At 35.3% G+C, this 17523-nt stretch overlaps 1 protein-coding gene across 4 annotated transcripts; it reads right to left on the reverse strand.

Annotated features, from left to right (window-relative positions):
* Window positions 1-2409: 2409 nt before the first annotated feature.
* On the reverse strand, window positions 2410-13742 carry LOC114285261 (26S proteasome non-ATPase regulatory subunit 4 homolog). Of its 4 annotated transcripts, XM_028228299.2 has the most exons (12): window positions 13478-13702; window positions 13246-13359; window positions 13024-13129; window positions 12004-12118; window positions 11710-11919; window positions 11299-11611; window positions 8397-8520; window positions 4404-4507; window positions 3994-4062; window positions 3797-3891; window positions 2820-2912; window positions 2410-2707 (listed from the first exon to the last, which is right to left on the reverse strand). In XM_028228299.2, the coding sequence occupies exons 1-11, from the start codon at window positions 13487-13489 to the stop codon at window positions 2849-2851; spliced, it is 1326 nt and encodes a 441-aa protein (XP_028084100.1). In that variant the 5' UTR covers window positions 13490-13702; the 3' UTR covers window positions 2410-2707; window positions 2820-2848. The 4 variants fall into 4 exon arrangements, with proteins under 4 accessions (XP_028084100.1, XP_028084101.1, XP_028084102.1 ...); XM_028228300.2 differs by lacking the exon at window positions 3797-3891 and having other exon boundaries at window positions 13478-13742; XM_028228301.2 differs by lacking the exon at window positions 3797-3891 and having other exon boundaries at window positions 2820-2909; window positions 13478-13705.
* Window positions 13743-17523: the final 3781 nt, after the last annotated feature.

Below are 17523 nucleotides of genomic sequence, written 5' to 3' on the forward strand. Positions count from 1 at the left end.
ATAAATGTTATGGTAGCTTAGATCCTATTTAAGATTTTTTAAATTAATAAGTCCTATTTAATAAAATTGAGAATATTATTAATTTTTCTCAATTTTTAAAATTAAGAATATTATCAATTTTGCATAGTAATGTTCCAGATAATTGTTCCACTAACTGATAAAAAAAAAACAAAGCATGAGATTAAATATTTTTGCTCTTTTACTTATTGGTTTGATTCAACCATCCAATAAAACCGACAACATTATCAGTTTTTTTTCAATTTTAAAATTGAGAACATTCTAAGTTTTTTTATTTTTAAAGTTTTTTTTTTTTATTTTTTCAGTTTTGCACATCAATGTTCCATCATCATGCTTCTTTACAGACACAAAATTTTCAATTTTGCACAAAAAAATAATTCAATTTTTTTTATAAGAAAACATTATTATTATTTTTTTTGCACATAATTATTTTGTAGTTTGTTCAATTTGAAAATTAATGTTTTAAAGTTTTGAAAATCAAAATAAATATTAAATCATCATATTTCTTTATAGATAATCATAATGATGAATAATTATTGTTTGAAAGAAAATTCTGACTATTAAAAATTTAATGAGACTTAAAAGTTTAAAAAAATTTAATAATAAAATATTAGTTCATAAATTAATACTGATGTATAAATGCCCCTTAATTAATCTTTCCAAAAAGCGCAGAGCTTTGTCTTGTTTGTCATAACTTACAAAAGTCAAAAAGTTAAAAAGTCATTATCCTATTTAAGTCACAGCACTTTTCTATCACATCACTTCAAACTTAACCTATACTCAATCCATATTTCATAAAAAGTCAAAAAATACGCTTATTTAGATCATCCCAAATAATTCCAGTTTGGTCACTCGGAAAGTACACAAAATAAAATAAAAAGAAAAAATTCCTTAGCATTTTTAATATTTTACAACTCAAAGTAAATTTTTTAAATTAAATTTTTAAAAAAATTATTATAAATCAATAAGCAACTTATAATTGTCTACATCACTAGTATTGGCAGACAAATATTGAGTATTATAGTACAAAAATATAATTTTTAAAAAAAATTATGCAAGCTTCCAAAGGCTATACGATAATTATGGTACATAGTATAATGAATGTATTTTATATATAAAAAAATGGCCTTGGACCAACCCACCATTGAATGAACCCATCGAAAAAACAAATACCATTGAATGAGACTAATCCATGATGAAAGAGTGGGACCTAACCTACCTAATGAATTTTTTTTTTTTAGGACGAACCTAATGAATTTTCAATAATGATACGCTCAAGGAAAAATATTTAAAAAAATAAAAAATATATATATATAAATTAAAATTTTATGTGAAATTTCATATCAGAGTAAAACGATAATAAGTGTGTTTGGTTTCAGTTTTTTAGAAATTAAGTTTTTTTATTTTTATTTTTCGTGTTTTTTGATTTTTGGTGAACATTTTTAAAATTTTAAACAATTTTACTTTTCTAAATGCACCTTATTTAGATATATCTAAATAGTAAAATATTTGTAAAAAAATATTTTAAAAAATTAATAAATACACAAAAAAAAAATACTAAATTTTATTTTTTTAATATTTTTAGTATTTAATGAATTTTTTAAAGATTTTTTTTTCCACAAATATTATACTTTTTAAGTGTATTTATATTATTTGTGTTTAAAAATTATAAAAATTTGGTGAAAACAAAAAATTATGAAAAATGAAAAAAATAAAATTTTCTAAAAAATAAATTTTGAAAATAAAAACCAAACAGAGTGAATAACATTCTTGAAAATATAAATCATAGATAGGAGTACAAAGAAAAATTGTAGATCAAAATTCTTTATAGATTGAATCAACAAATCCTTCTTTTATTATTTTAAATTAGATTATTTTTTTTTATTCATATTAACTCTGAATTGAATGGCTAAGAATGAAAAGAACCCAATAGTTAATAGATAAGATTTCAAAAGTTTATTAAACCCATTGACACATCTTCGCCAATCCATCATACAGTCTAAGACACTAGATCTTCTATTATCAATTTTACAACGATCACATTTTAAATTGTCACCATTATATTGGTTTAATGGAACAACAAAATAACATTTATTTTTGTCCTTTTTTTGAGACAGAAAACCACAGCACAGCCCATAATTCACCCTCCCTGTATTGAATTAACAATGGTGACCCATCTGAAATGTCGCAGAAGTTAATTCACTCACGTCGATGTTCTACTTTCAATTCCGGTACTGGAAAGTTAGGGGGCAGTTCTGCACATTAATGATCTATAAATCTAACCACCCGTCACCGACAACTAGAATAATCCAATCCAAGTTCACTCATCTCTCTCTCTCTCTCTCTCAATGGAGGGTTGTTCATTCACAGTAAATGACAAAAGCTGTAAAATTTCTCAACTAAAATGAAATTTTCATATAGATAAGCCCACACAGTAAAACGCAGCTAAAGCGCACCATTAATAATATTTGATCAGTGCAATTGAAGCAATTAAGATACCAATGAACAGAAATGCAAAATCACATTAAAAGCAAGAGCTCTGTACTGAAACAATTAAAAAGAAAAAAAGGAAAGCAACATCTAACAATGCCCCTCCCATGTAAAAAACGATAGTTTGTTCCATAGTACTGTGTAGACTAACATTAACCCTTCTTGTGCACCGTTCACATCAGTAGCAGAACAACCTGACCTGTGAGTCAAAAGTTGGATTGAAGAAATTAGTTAAATCTCCAATAATAGGAGAATTAAGAGGTTTGTTAACAATTTTTGTGTCAAATTGAAAGGATTCTTGGATCACTAACTTGAAGGTTCAGAAATTATGCATTCGAAATCAGCACTGGGCATGGGCATCATTTCTTGTCCTCTTCATTTGGTGCCTTATCTTCATCCTTCTGCTGCAGTCACAGAAACAATCAACACAATGAAACCACTGGAGTTCACAGAATAGATGTGGTGGTTAATTTTACATAATAAAACAGCTATTCCATGTAAAATCGATTAAAGACAAACCCCATGGGAAACATGTACATAATCACAAATGAAATGCTGGATTTCTACAATATTTCTCCAAAATTAAGCCAGATTACAATAAAGAAGAGAGAGAGAGAGCATTCACAACCTCCAAGTTTCTCACAAGCATGACCTCAGTTCAACATGGCAAGCTACTTTCAGGGGGAGCAACCCAAAAAAAAAAAACAAAAAAGTAAAAAAGCAGCAGCCTACGGGAGCAGCCCGCCCATGAACACATTTTTTTAATTTTTTTTTTGAACCCACCCATGAACACATAATGCATACAAAAAAGAGCACCCTAAACAATTCAATCATATTTGACCAGGAATTTTTTCTTAAATTTAAATTAAAAATTAAGCCTACGAAGGTGCCCATGAGAAAACATGATTCATGAACTTTCAGATTTCACAAAACAAGTTTCCTTACATCATTTTTTCCCCCTAACCTTCTAAAGCTTGGAGCAACTTAAAAGTCTACAAATAAATAAGTAATTTGGAAGGAGAAGAATACTTGACTATGGAAGTTTCAACCAAAAGGCATCTCCTTACAATAGCAACAACAAAAGAAAAGTCAAGTGCCAGTCTAGAAATATGGCGCCCTAGTCATCAGAAAATTGACATAAAGCAACCATAGAGAAGTAATCAAAAAAAAACGGTGAAAGAAAGGAAAGGGCTTAATTTTACTATGACAACAGCATGCTATAGAGAAGTTGTTACTGAGAAAACAAGGCGAATATATAGAATCAACAGTAAATAATTTCACAACTCACCCCCACACCCACTCCCACCCTGAGAGAGAGAGAGAGAGAAGGGTGTACACACATGCACACTCTATTGTGTTCAAAACAAGGAAGGAGCCACCAAGCTACAGAAGGAAGAACGGTCGAGCGAATCAAATCAGAGGTAATATGCATGGACTTAAATGAACATATGTATTCACTATAAACCTATGATATATTGCACTAACCTCAGACTGATTTTGCATGGATGCAAGCAAATCTTTGACCGAAGGATCATTTGGATCAACTCCTGGAAGCTGTGAAACCAACAATCCATTATGAAAAGAAATTACAGAACAGGTCAGTTTTTTTTTTTTCTTTTCTTTTTATTTTATTCTCTTGGAAAACTTTATCCATACATAAAATTCACACAAAATACACTACAAGAATGATGTGGCAGTGGCAGTGGTATTGTTGTAAATATAACTTATCTTTATGGGTGTTTTGTTTTAAAGTGAAAGGTCGACATTAAGCCAAATCATTATGTACGAAAATTCTGTATGAATTTTCTGTTTGTATATCATCACTCTATTCTTCTTGGTGGTGTGAGAGAAGGGAAGGAAACAATCACATAAAAATTTCCGTATAGTATACATACCGAAGCAAGGATTGACGACACAAATGACTGATCCGCCAACAGCTTACTCACATCTGTCTGGCTTCCTTGATCTTCAGTGCTGTCCTGCACAGACAACTGTAGAGCTGCATGTGCCACATCAAGCGAAACATATCAAGCAAAGAATACAAAGCAAAAGAATCATGGTATTGGTGAGAATTTAATTACTGATATAGACGACGCTAAATTAGTTTAGACCACCCTAAAATTAATGGCATCTGACGAGTTTTGAAATATCAGTCGTGGGCAATGTTTTTGTAACACACACTGCTCGGAAATGAAAAGATTTATGTTTTTTTACAAGGTCTTCTGAAGAGCACAGTTTAAATAGCAGCAGAACAATTTTAGCGCTCCCAATGGAAAAATAAAAATAATAAGCGAAAAAGTGTGTCCCATGATTTCACTAATGAATACACCTAAGCAAGTCCTCCTTTATGCTGCTGGAGTACCTCTATTAGTGATTTTGAAACTAGGCAAATCAGTGTCCAAATGCCCTAACCATTAGCAAGCTGCTGATAGAAATTATGTTGTTCATCTCATGAATGTTTAAATAAACAAGTAATAGATAAATAAAAGTGCCGGTTAAGTGGAAACTTGGGGAAAGCTAACCTATACCATACACAACTGAAATATAGCGAAGTCATTACCATCTAGTGTGTGCCATCTTCACACATGTGCCAGATCATACAGCTGATGCCAAGCAAATGTACAAGATATAACATCTCATTCTTTAAGCTCAAAAGGATATGCCAATGTAGCTTCAGGGTAACACAGAAAGAAACATGTTCTTGTATGAGTACATTTGAAAGATTAACAATGCAACCTAAAACACTCAGGAAAGGCATCACCGAACCACACAACAGAAGATTTGAGGAGAAAAGAGCTTTGCTTATAACTTGGATTGGAAGGGTTTGGATCTTTATGCAACAAATAATACACCCATTGTTAGAATTTACCATCAACTACCACCTCACCTACTCCACTAAACCTAACCCACTACACCACTACCACCTCACCTACTCCACTAAACCTAACCCACTACACCACTACCACCATCCACTACACCTACATCTATATAAGGAACCATTTGTAATAGACAGAAATCAATCAATATTAATCAATACATGAATCAATAATACAATTCTTTATTTCTCTTTATACATTAAATTTCTACATGGTATCAGAGCCATAAGATTTAGGCCCGTATTTTGTTTTCTCACCGGCGGGCAGCCGGCCGGCAACCTTGCCTCCGCTGCCCGCTGGAATTTTGTACACATACCTTCACTTTCCTGCCTCTTCCAACTTTCTTACAACTGTTGTCCCATAGATGGGCTTCATATCTACCGGTCCATCTATGCCTTGTGACACCTCTATACTGTGAAGTCCTCTGTCCAAATGCATCAATGGACTTCCTATGGACAACCTGCTTCTGATCAAGCTTCTCAGACCCTCTTTTCTTCCCCTCCTTGAATGGTGTTTGGTACACCTCATGGCCTCTAAATGCATAGTAATCTGAGTATTGCTGGGCTAATAACGAAGGCCTCTCGAGCAACTGAGATGGGGCTTCATATTCCCTTGCCCATCCAGCATCCATAACCATCACTTTGTCACAGTCCATAACTGTGGGTATTCTGTGAGCTATGCTGATTATTGTAAACGACACAAAGTCCTCGCGAATGGTTTTCTGAATGACAACATCGGTCTGGGAGTCGACAGAAGCCGTTGCTTCGTCCATAAACAGAATCTTGCTGTGTTTTAGCATGACTCTCCCCAAGCACAGAAGCTGTCTCTGTCCCACACTCCAATTGTCTCCGCCATCAACCACTGATGCATTGAGTTTTTCAGGCTTTGCAGCCACAACATCTTTTAGTGGTACTGTTTTTGTGCGAAGGGACATAAATCATCACATTTCTCACCTTTTTTTCTTTTATTTTGTCCTCCACTTTACACCTCACATGCCTTCTCTCTGTCTAAACAATAATTTTCCACCATCTCCCTCTTTTTCTACACAATATTTTTGTACCACCGCCCACTCCATGATACCAATATCAAAAAAAAAAAAAACAAAAAAAAAAAAAAATTTCATTCCAGTTAATTTTTCTGCATTACCACACCTACCATTCGAGTTTGCCAAACACACTTGCTTTATTCATATCGGGACTCACCCCGATCACCATTTTACATCCAAAAAAAAAAAAAAAAAAAAAAACAAACAAACAAACAAACAAACAAAAAACAAAACAACTGCACCCACAGTGGGATTTTTCTTCTCTACTCTACTGCGGGTCTCTTCTTCTTGCTTTTCTCTTGATTGTCCCGTGACTGCCCAGCCTCCATGCTTCCTAGACCACCAAGCAAGTTGCCTCCTCCCTGCTCCTCCACTACAGCATATGGCGGCCCTCCAAATCGGAACATAACGGTGGCCTTCCGCTTCAGCTCCTTGTTTTCTGCCTTTAGCACACTTATCTCTGCTCGCGCATCCTTATACATGCGTTGGAGCAGAGCCAGCTGGGAGTTTAACTGTTGCACCTCATTTGTCCTGCTCTGCAGCCGGTGCGACAAGTTTGTGACCGCAGTCATGGTTTCCACACATGACTTCAGAGTATACTGATTGGCCTCAATATCAGTTTGCACCGCCATTTTTTGCTCCACCGACCGCATCGGAAAGTTCAACGGAGCAAACACAGAGGTGTTTGGTTGAGGTTCACTGGCCACCGCACCAGTTCTCTCTCTTGTTGACTCATTGAGGTCGGGAAAGAGGGTGAGCAGTCCACGGGAAGACGAGGACGAGGCCATTTTCTGGGCAACAGAGTGTTACAGAATATCTCTCGCAACAGAGTGTTACAGACTCTCTCTCTCAGCACAACGAAGTTTTTTTCAGAGGTTTTTCGCAGCTTTTCTCTGCCTCAGCCTCAGCATCAACCTTGGTTAAATAGCTAAGGCAGCCACGCGCATCGCGCGCCTCTTGCCACCAGCCGACAAACGGGCACGCAAGCCAAGGCGCCCACGTGCCTCGCCATCATGTCCGGCACACCTTTTGATGAATTGGGCACGCCTTTTGATGGCACGCCTTTTTATGGATTGGGCACGCCTTTTGAGGGCACGCCTTTTGAAAAATTGGGCGCACCTTTTGAGGATGCGATTTTTTAAGGGGTCCGACAAGACTCTGTAAACTGTCCCGACTTTGATTCCGGTTAGCTCCTTTATGGGTCCGATAAGACTCTGTAAACTGTCCCGACATTGATTCCGGTTAGCTCCTTTATGGGTCCGACAAGACTCTGTAAACTGTCCCGACATAGATTCCGGTTAGTTTCTACAAGGGTCCGACAAGACTCTGTAAACTGTCTCGACATTAATTCCGGTTAGTTTCTACAAGGGTCCAGCAAGACTTCGTAAACTGTCTTCTACAACGGTCCGACATGACCCCATAAACTGTCTTCTACAACGGTCCGACATGACCCCATAAACTGTCTTCTACAACGGTCCGACATGACCCCATAAACTGTCTTCTACATCGGTCTGACACCGCCATCCAGTGTCCTCTACAACGTTATGACACCACCATCCAGTGTCTTCACCAATGGTCTGACACGACCATACAGTGTCTCCTATCCTTTTTTATTTTTATGTATTTTCTTGTTTTGTTCCTCTCTTCAAACTCAAGTTGGTTAGTTTCTATCCTCCTTGAGTTTGCGGGGGGCTGTTAGAATTTACCATCAACTACCACCTCACCTACTCCACTAAACCTAACCCACTACACCACTACCACCTCACCTACTCCACTAAACCTAACCCACTACACCACTACCACCATCCACTACACCTACATCTATATAAGGAACCATTTGTAATAGACAGAAATCAATCAATATTAATCAATACATGAATCAATAATACAATTCTTTATTTCTCTTTATACATTAAATTTCTACACCCATACACAAATGGAAGGATCAAACAAACATGAGTGCTTACCAAGTGCCAAGTCTTGATCATCTGCAGCTGCCTCTGACATATCTGTGTCTCGCAGAGCAACGCTAGCAGCAGGGTCATCCATTGACATAGCAAGAGCCTGCTGTAGCAAAGCATTCTCATCATCCTGTAATCAATTCAAGGTAAATTAAATGAGTATTGGTTGTACTGCCAAAAGAATGAAAAGAATTATTTGGCTTACCCATGAATAAGGTAGAAGCTATGTATATATAATAGATTCATGATACAATTTAGGAAACGATATAAATAAGGAAACAATAATAAATCAGTGATTGATTCAATCACAGATTATATACGTAATACTAAAAATAAAAAGATTTTATATACTCTAATTTCTATATTCAACACTCCCTCTCAACCTGGTGTAAAGATATTCAACAATCGCAGCTTACCAATGGATGATGGGATGAAGCCGAAAAAAACTTAATGGTTGGTCTAAATAAATTCTACCGAACAAATCTAGTAGTCCACTAAATAAAAAAAAGTCAAAAAGTGCTTAATACATTAGCACCACACCTTAGAAAGGGAAAAAAACAGGGACTGAACTGCCCTAGAAAAAATTGACCGGAATCAATGTCGAGACAGTTTAAAGGGATCATGCCAGACCGTTGTAGAAACTGACCGGAATAAATGTCGGGACAGTTTAAGGGGTCATGTCGGACCGTTGTAGACACTAACCGGAATCAATGTCGCGACAGTTTAAAGGGGTCATGTCAGACAGATGTAGAGAACTGGATGTTGATCCAAAAAGCGTGGCACACACATAACTTATGACGTGATGCTGAACGATGATGACAACAGATGACTGAGTGCGCCAAGGGGCGACTTATTAGAAAGTGCGCCAGAGGAGGTGACTTATGTGGTGTGCCAAGGAGGCGACTTGGGTTGTGCGCCAGAGGGGGCGGCTTAGGTGGTTCACATAGTATATCACCATGCTCACTATGATATACGTATAATACCCTCCCTCAAACTCAAATAGATTTGAAGATAGAAACCTATTTGAAGTTAAAATAGAGGGAAAGACAAAGTGGAACAGGAACACACAAAAAAATAGATTACGAGTAAAAAAGAATATGATAGATATATTTGGGATAGAAATAAACTAATGGATAGAGGAAGAGATCACACGAAGCGATACTGAAAGAAAATATGACAGTGGAACGGGTTGAGGTTCGGCGGGCAGCCAAGGGAAGGCCACCGCCGCCCGCTGGTGAAGCAAAATTACTAGGTATTTAACCTAACTCTGATACCAAAAAGAATGAAAAGAATTATTTGACTTATCCATGAATGAGGTAGAAGCTATGCATATATAATAGATTTATGATACAATTTAGGAAATGATATGAATAAGAAAACAATACTAAATTAGTGATTGACACAATCACATATTCTATACATAATACTAAAAATAATTTTTTTTTATATACTTCAATTTCTATATTCAACACTGCCTACTGATAGCTGTGAACCATACATGCGAAGAAAAAGAGATCAACAACCAAAAGATCAAAGATGGTTATAAAAATTTTAACAACTTTGTGATTAAATTATATCCAAAACATTCTTCATGCCATTCTTTGAAAATTCTTGAACCATTGGTCCACCAAATGGGCCCAAGTAAATGTCGTAGCATGAAGACAAGGAAAAAAGAAACCAAAAAATTATGTATAAGTGATCCATGACCCTCATCGCCACTTGGAACATTTTAGAGAAAAAGCTATTCTTGCTCCATCTAGACTATGGTACTTATCCCACTCATCTTCATGTAAATCTTTCCCTCCTTGAATAGCATTCACACAAAAGAATGGATTACTCCCCAACATGTATGCATTCAAAACCATACACAATGTTCTATGTTCAACTCTATCCTTCAATTCAACCAAGACACTTGGGAGTGCCTTTGCTTGATTTTCTTCTAATTTCTAGCTCTTTTAACTCCTTTTTCACCTCCACTCCCATCATATATCTGTTAATCACCTTCTCTCAACCTAAAGCAGAAAGTTCCATCACAGATAATATACATAATAATTCACAAAGAGGGCAAATCAATATGAAAGATTGTCAAAAATAAAAAGCAAAACAAAACAACTGGTGGTTTTCAAGATCTTCGTAGCGTTGCAAGGGATCATCAACATTGCCAGCAGCACCACCATCATCAGCATCAACGTGACTCCACATTCATGTCATGTCTACTTGAGAAGTAACCTTTATATGCTAAAAGAATCTATGACTAACTATGGAATCCAGAGATGCCCCATTTTCCATTTGAAAAGGCAATATGTTCCACCAGCGAAGAAGCTTCGTGGGGGGAGGGGCATTTATACTTATTACAATATATGGTTATTTCATAAGGTAGAATACAATTGTGACTGGCTAATGAATCCTGAAGACAAAGTTGAGGCCAATTATTAGGGCACCTTAGGGACCTCAGTATCAGGATGGGGATTTTTTTTTTTTTTTATCAGCGACAGGGATTTGTAATCAGATAGGTATGCATGCGATGCCAATTTTTTATGCATGTTTCTCATTTGAAATAGCTTATACACAGAAAGGAATTTTGCAAGACTACAGTCTACAGCCTCAACAGAAGTTTAGTTTTTTTTTTTGTTTTTTTTCATAAGTAAGAAAACATTTATGAAAAGGGTATCAAGGGGATAAAATGTAAGTTTTTATTTTCCTCTTACCCCTTGCACTTTCTAATCTCTATTCAACTCAAAAGCATGTCTGTGTATGTAATGCATTACATGGAGCATTCACAATTCAAAGATATATAAAATGTAAATCAAGCCTTATCTGCATATAAGTAGTTTGGCACACTACATGTTACCAATCACATCACATGAAAAATCGAATATGACAGTTTGAAGTGAAACATGACACCAACCATTAGATCATTTGTCTTATTTTCAGCTTCGGGGGCTGCAGCACTGGCATTTTCAGTCATGGTTGCATCTTGTGATGTGGATGCCTGTTCCCCTTCTTTTTCCTGTTTTGCAGCTTCCTCTGCAGCCTTTTTAGCAGCTGCTTCCTGCCTCGCCCTCTCCTCTTCCATTGAAACTCGGAGAGCAAGAGCCAGTTCAGGATCCATATTTGGATCCACACCAAAATCAAAACCGGAAACGCCACCAGCTGCAGCTGCTGCGGCTGCTGCTGCAAAACCACTTCCACCTTCCCCATCCCCAGTAAAGATAGGAGTACTGCCATAAGGGGAAAGAGAAAAAAAAGTAACTAATACTGGATTTGATTGAGTATGTTATCAACACAAGCAAACAAAGATGGGAGTGTGACCAGTAACCTTATCAGAACATCAGCTAGAGCATTTGGACCAGGAGGAACATGAACAATGTGACTGCTGTCATTATTGTTGACAGCACCAAGAAGGGCCTCGAGCTTTTCTGTTTTCCCATCATCTTCTTCACCAAAACTAACAATATCAAGAGCCACACTGTTCTTTTTTAACTTCCTTCCAATTATTTCCAATACCTTCTTGTCGTATTTGACAGGACTGAAACAAACCATTTGAACTACTGAGGAAAAAGGAATCATAAAACTCAACAGAAAAAATGATAGAGGGATAAGGGGTACCTACCTCCCTGCAAGTACAATAATCCTTTGTTGCTGCTTTTTGTTTTGGCGATGCTTGAGAGCCAACTGTGCCACTTGGATCCCTGCTGCCAAGTTGCAATCACCACCGATTTCTACACCTGAACTTGGAAAGAATGAAATTTTAGTGCAAAGGGCATCACCTAGTAAATAAATAATATATTGATTCAACTTCAACAACATTGTAACATAAGATTATATTGTTATTGGCCAAGCTCCCATGTACCCCAATGGGAGCAGTACATCCACATTTAAATAAACCACATTGTATACTCAATCAGCAATAGTATGCAAAAAGTGAATGATAAATTGCAACAGCTACCGACGGATAATCCATGTTATAACTTACAACTCATCTACTACTTGCAATAATCAAACCAACCAAACTAAACCTTGTGTCCAAATCAAGTGGCGTCAGCTACATGAATCCTTTTTCACTATTCTGCTCTGTCAAAACTACATGCTTGATTAAATTAAATAAATTCACATTTTTTAGCTAGAGCATCCCATGTCCATTTAGGTCTTCCTCTTCTCCAAACATTTCCATTTTATGGTGATATATCACTCTTCCTTACACTTGCATGCATCTATAGGTCTCTTCATTGTACATAAACAAACCATCTCACCCTCGGCATGTTCTCTCTTAACTTCTCTTAAACTTATCTTCAATTAGTATTATTTCTACTGATTCATGGATATTTTCATTTCTAATTCTATCTATCCTAGACTCCCAGTCATGCCACACATCTTTCTAATTATTCCTATCTCATCTACTACTTGCAAATATGAACACAAAAACTAAATATGCTACAGATCAAATCTGCAGTTTTATGAACTCCAAAGCCTACAAATGGGTTTCTTTCTACAACTCTTTCAAATTACAAATACGTAGATGATTATACAAAGAGGACCGAATAAACGCAACCCGCAACAACAGTTAAATTTGCAATTGATTGTCATCATGACAAAACTATTTAGAAAACAAAGGCAAGTGAAAAAAGCAAACCGTGCATGCAAGCTAAGATCTTGCCAAGATCGCTCGTAGGAGTGACCAAAACGCGAACCCCTTTACCCGCCATTGTCAGAACTCCCACAGTATTCTCCGGATTAGACTGCACCCCCCAAACATTCCATAAAATTCCATCAGATACAAACCCTAAAACACAGCTAACTAAAGGTGAATGAAATTTGAAATAAAAAAAATAATAATAATAATAAAATTTGTGACCTGGGTTTTGGCCCCACAGATCAGGTTAACAGCGTCAGCTTGAGCTTGAGATCTTGTGGGAGAGTAATCTCCGTTTCGCATCCATTCAGAGTTATCAATGCAAATCATTGTCGCCTGATAACAAAAAATTGAATTTTTATTTATTTTTTTAATATTGGGGGATCGGTGAGATAATAATAATAATAAAAAGCTGGAAAAATTAGAACAGAAAGGTAAGGGTAAAGAGTCAGACCTCGAGCACCATGGTTGGAGATTGAAGATAATCGAATGAGAGGGATTCAATTGCAGTTTTGCAGAAAGGCTCTCAGTATTCGTTTCTCTGTGACTTTGTAAAGTAAAGAGAGTTTTCTTGCACAGAACGATTGGTGAAGGAACATGGTCATGGTTAGGGCCGGACCGGGCTGAGCCCGCATATGGCAACTCAAGTGTGGTTTTCAAGGCCAGACCCACCCACATAAGCAAAACTTCAGTATAGCGAGACCCATTTTAGAGCATCCATCGAGCCCAACAAAGCTTTGCTAAATTATAAGTCAAAAATCACTTTTTTTTAATTTTATTTTAGACCGTCTATTTTATTAAGAAAATTGTTTAGTTATTATTTATACCCTTGTGATTTGGATTATGTACAATTTACCCCTCTTACTGTTTAAAAATGATCACATAACTCTTTGTGATTTGTGGATTGAAGTATACCGTTAAATCAATTAACGATTTAATGAAAAAGCCTAAAATGTCCCTATATTTTCGTCATTTATTTTAAAGGTAAAGTGTACTTTAATCCCTTGTGATTTATTTTATGTGTGTTTTATCCCATTAAAGTTTGAAAATAAACATATAACCCCCTTATATTTGTCACGTGTTTCACGCTTACTGTTAAGTTAGATAGAATATTTAATGATACACTTCAGTCCACAAATCACATGGAGATTATGTGATCATTTCTAAATATTAGAGAGGTAAACACATAATTCAAACGACAAAGAGTTAAAATGAAGTTTGCCCAACGAAAAAACTATTGAAGGGCCATGGAATTTGTTGAAGCACTATAACAACTATAAATAATACCTAGTCATATAATAAATTTGTTGAGATTGATATTTAGCCAAAAAAAATTAATTTACTGAAGTTGATAGGAAGGCTCTTAAGTTGCAAAAATGCTAGCCAAGTGCTCATTTGGATTGTTAAAATATGACACGTCACAACCAATTCAAATTAGGAGGAATTCTAGAAAGGTGACATTTATAAGAGGGAAAATATATATATATATATATATAGCAAATTAGTGAGAAAATTTATTAAATTGCAACACAAAGTGGAATTAATTAAAATATTTTTAAAGAGGTGAAAATTGATTTAAAGTGTTCATTTCCCTCATCTTTCACCCCTTTCTTCTTCTTCTCTTTACGACTCTCAACATTTGCCCACCCCTGACAAGCTATCAAGCACCATCACAAAACCCACCAAGCCACCCTAACCCTATATGACCCTTCCCTCATACTTCCCCGCCATTCTGATCAACCTATTTAATTTGATTATCGAATCAATCTGATTTTTCATTGGTGATTTGCATACAGTCTTACAAAAGAAGCAGATTAGATCATTCAAATAAAATTCGTAATGAGACTTGCGGGCCCAGTTGAATGCTCTAGTGAGAAACCTATCCCTTCGACTTATATATTTGTTTGCACCATAAATAATTTTTCCGTTGATTATGACTATGTTTAAATTTTCTGTTACTTCTTGTTGTTGTTGTTGTTGTTCTTCTTCTTCTTCTTCTTCTTCTTCTTATTATTATTATTATTATTATGCAGAAAAATCTTAGAGGTTAATTAAAGAGAAGTTAAGACAAGTTTTGAATATTCAAGGGATGGAAGACACATGGCATTATAAGAAAGAAGATGGAAGATTTATAAAGTTAAAAGTAGTTATTTAGGTGGTGGTTAATGGAAGTTTTTTTCTATTTTTTCTATAAATTGCAATTAATGGTTCTATTGTAAAGAACCAACAAAAATCAAAACATGACTTGATTTCCATTTCTTTTCTATCTTAGGAGTAGATCTAATCTATATAGAAGTAGTTCAAACTTAGATAGGAGTAGTCTTAATGTACTTCACTTGTAATTTGATTGTTCATTCAATCATTTATATCATCATCTTCTTCTTCTCTCTTTCTCTTTTTATTGTTTGTATTGTCACTATTTTTACTCCATGGAAGTCCTTGAACTTTCAAGGCATAAAATCTCAACACAATTGCTTGATTATTGTGTTATTTGGTGAGATTTTGGTTAAAGCTTGTCGATCTAAGCCTAACAAAAATTTTACTAACAATTTTTTGCACGTCCAGTGGGACATCGTCCTAACTTGGAGGGGGGAAAAATGATACAAACAAAATATCAAGAAATTACGCCATCAAGTGGCATGTTTCCATCTTGTGCACCCATAGAGGCAAACCACCAATGAAGTGGCAATGTTCCAATGGGTATGAATTATTATTGGAATGCCTCATCTTTCATATATATGTTGCCAACATAATGGCATGACAAATGAAATAGAAAGAATGATTCGGCATTGTAAGGATGAAATTTATTAGTGCAAGAGTGAAATTTTGGCTCCACGAAAAACAATTAATTCTCTTGATTGGAAAAAATTTCAAATAATTTCATCACCACCATATTATTTGATGCAAAAAGATATAAATTACTTTGATGAAAAAATTCATCAACTTAGTTGTCAAGTTTATCAAGTTGATAGAGAAATTCAACATTAGAGTAAAAAAGTAGAGAATCTTAAAAAGTACAAATTTTATGAGTTGGTAAGAGGTATTTCCAAACAAACCTTTCTATCCACAAAAGCCATGGCTAAGGAAAAATTAAGTTTTGAAAATGGCATGCCAGTAGGCAATTTTTCAAGCCATTAATTGAAAAAGATGACTGGCTTCTTTTGCCAAAGGATATTGAGCATTTTAATGTTAACAATCCAATTGAAAGGTATGATTTTAAGTCAAATATGACAAAGAATGTTGAACAACCATCACAAAATAATGATGAAAATTCAATTGGAAATGATGGTTTTAAGCCAAACATGGCTAAATTTGATGAACAATCACAAAATAATGGTGAAAATCCAATTGGAGGGTGAGATTAGATCCTCTCCTTGACTATCCTCCTTCATTTCCTCCTTGTAACGGCTGAGATTAGCCGTAGCAGATCCAATGACTAAAAAAAAAATAAAAAAAATTAGAACTTTCATTTTCTTGCCCAATTCATTACACAGCTTATACAGAGGAGTTCAGAGTATACACTCACTCTCACTCGCTCTCACTCAGCTCGCTTCTCCTCCATCGAACCCACCCGCATCGACGACCCACCTTTACCGGCGAGCCACCCGCATCGACGACCCACCTTCACCAACGACCCACCCTCACCGGCGACCCACTCCCGACGACGACGAGAAGTTCTCAGATTTTGGTAATCTTCTTGAACTAGTCTTCGTCTTCCTCTTCCAGTCCTTTGTTGATTATAGCTGGTAATCTTCTTTGATAATTATAGCTCTGAAATTTTTGGGTTTGATTTGTGAATATAATATTTCTGGTAATCTTCATCCAAGGATAATTTACAAATCAAATGTGAAAATTTTATAAAATGTTATAATATTTCTGGTAATCTTTATCCAGAAATATTATATTCACAAATCAAACGTGATAATTTTATAAAATGATTTTATAATATTTCTGGTAATCTTCATTCACAAATTAAATGTGATACTTTTAAAGCTAAATGTGGCAAAATCATTTTATTTTTGTAATCTGGTAATATTCTTTGTCCACTGCTTGGTTTAATTGATTCATAAACATTAATTAAACTGATTGTTCATCTTTGTTCACTGCTTGTTCATCTTCATAAACATTAATTAAACTAGTCATAAACATTAATTGTTCATCTTTGTTCACTGCTTAAACTATTCATAAACATTAAACTGATTGTTTATCTTTGTTCACTGCTTATTCATAAACATTAATTAAACTGATTGATTCATAAACATTTTATAATATTTCTGATTGTTCATAAACATTAATCTTTGTTCACTGCTTATTCATCTTCTTTGTTCCTGTCTACGTTTCACTGCTTGGTTTAACTGATTCATAAACATTAATTAAACTTGATAATTAAATTGAGCCATAAACATTAACAGTGTCTTTGTTCTTGGTGCCAAAATAATTTAACATTAACAGCGTCGTGTTTTTCCTGTTTGTTCTTGGTGCCAAAATAATTAAACTGAT

The sequence above is a fragment of the Camellia sinensis genome, chromosome 1 (assembly GCF_055761805.1).
Source record: "Camellia sinensis isolate YWXY chromosome 1, ASM5576180v1, whole genome shotgun sequence".
In the NCBI taxonomy this organism is placed as follows: Eukaryota; Viridiplantae; Streptophyta; class Magnoliopsida; order Ericales; family Theaceae; genus Camellia; species Camellia sinensis.

Bases quoted from the DNA above. Each gene is read 5' to 3' on its own strand.
- LOC114285261 (XM_028228299.2), bottom strand. The intron at 13,130-13,245 runs GTCACAAATTTT...TGGGGGGTGCAG, and splicing joins TCTGTGGGGCCAAAACCCAG to TCTAATCCGGAGAATACTGT. The intron at 2,913-3,796 runs GTGAGTTGTGAA...CTGTGACTGCAG, and splicing joins GGGTGGGAGTGGGTGTGGGG to CAGAAGGATGAAGATAAGGC.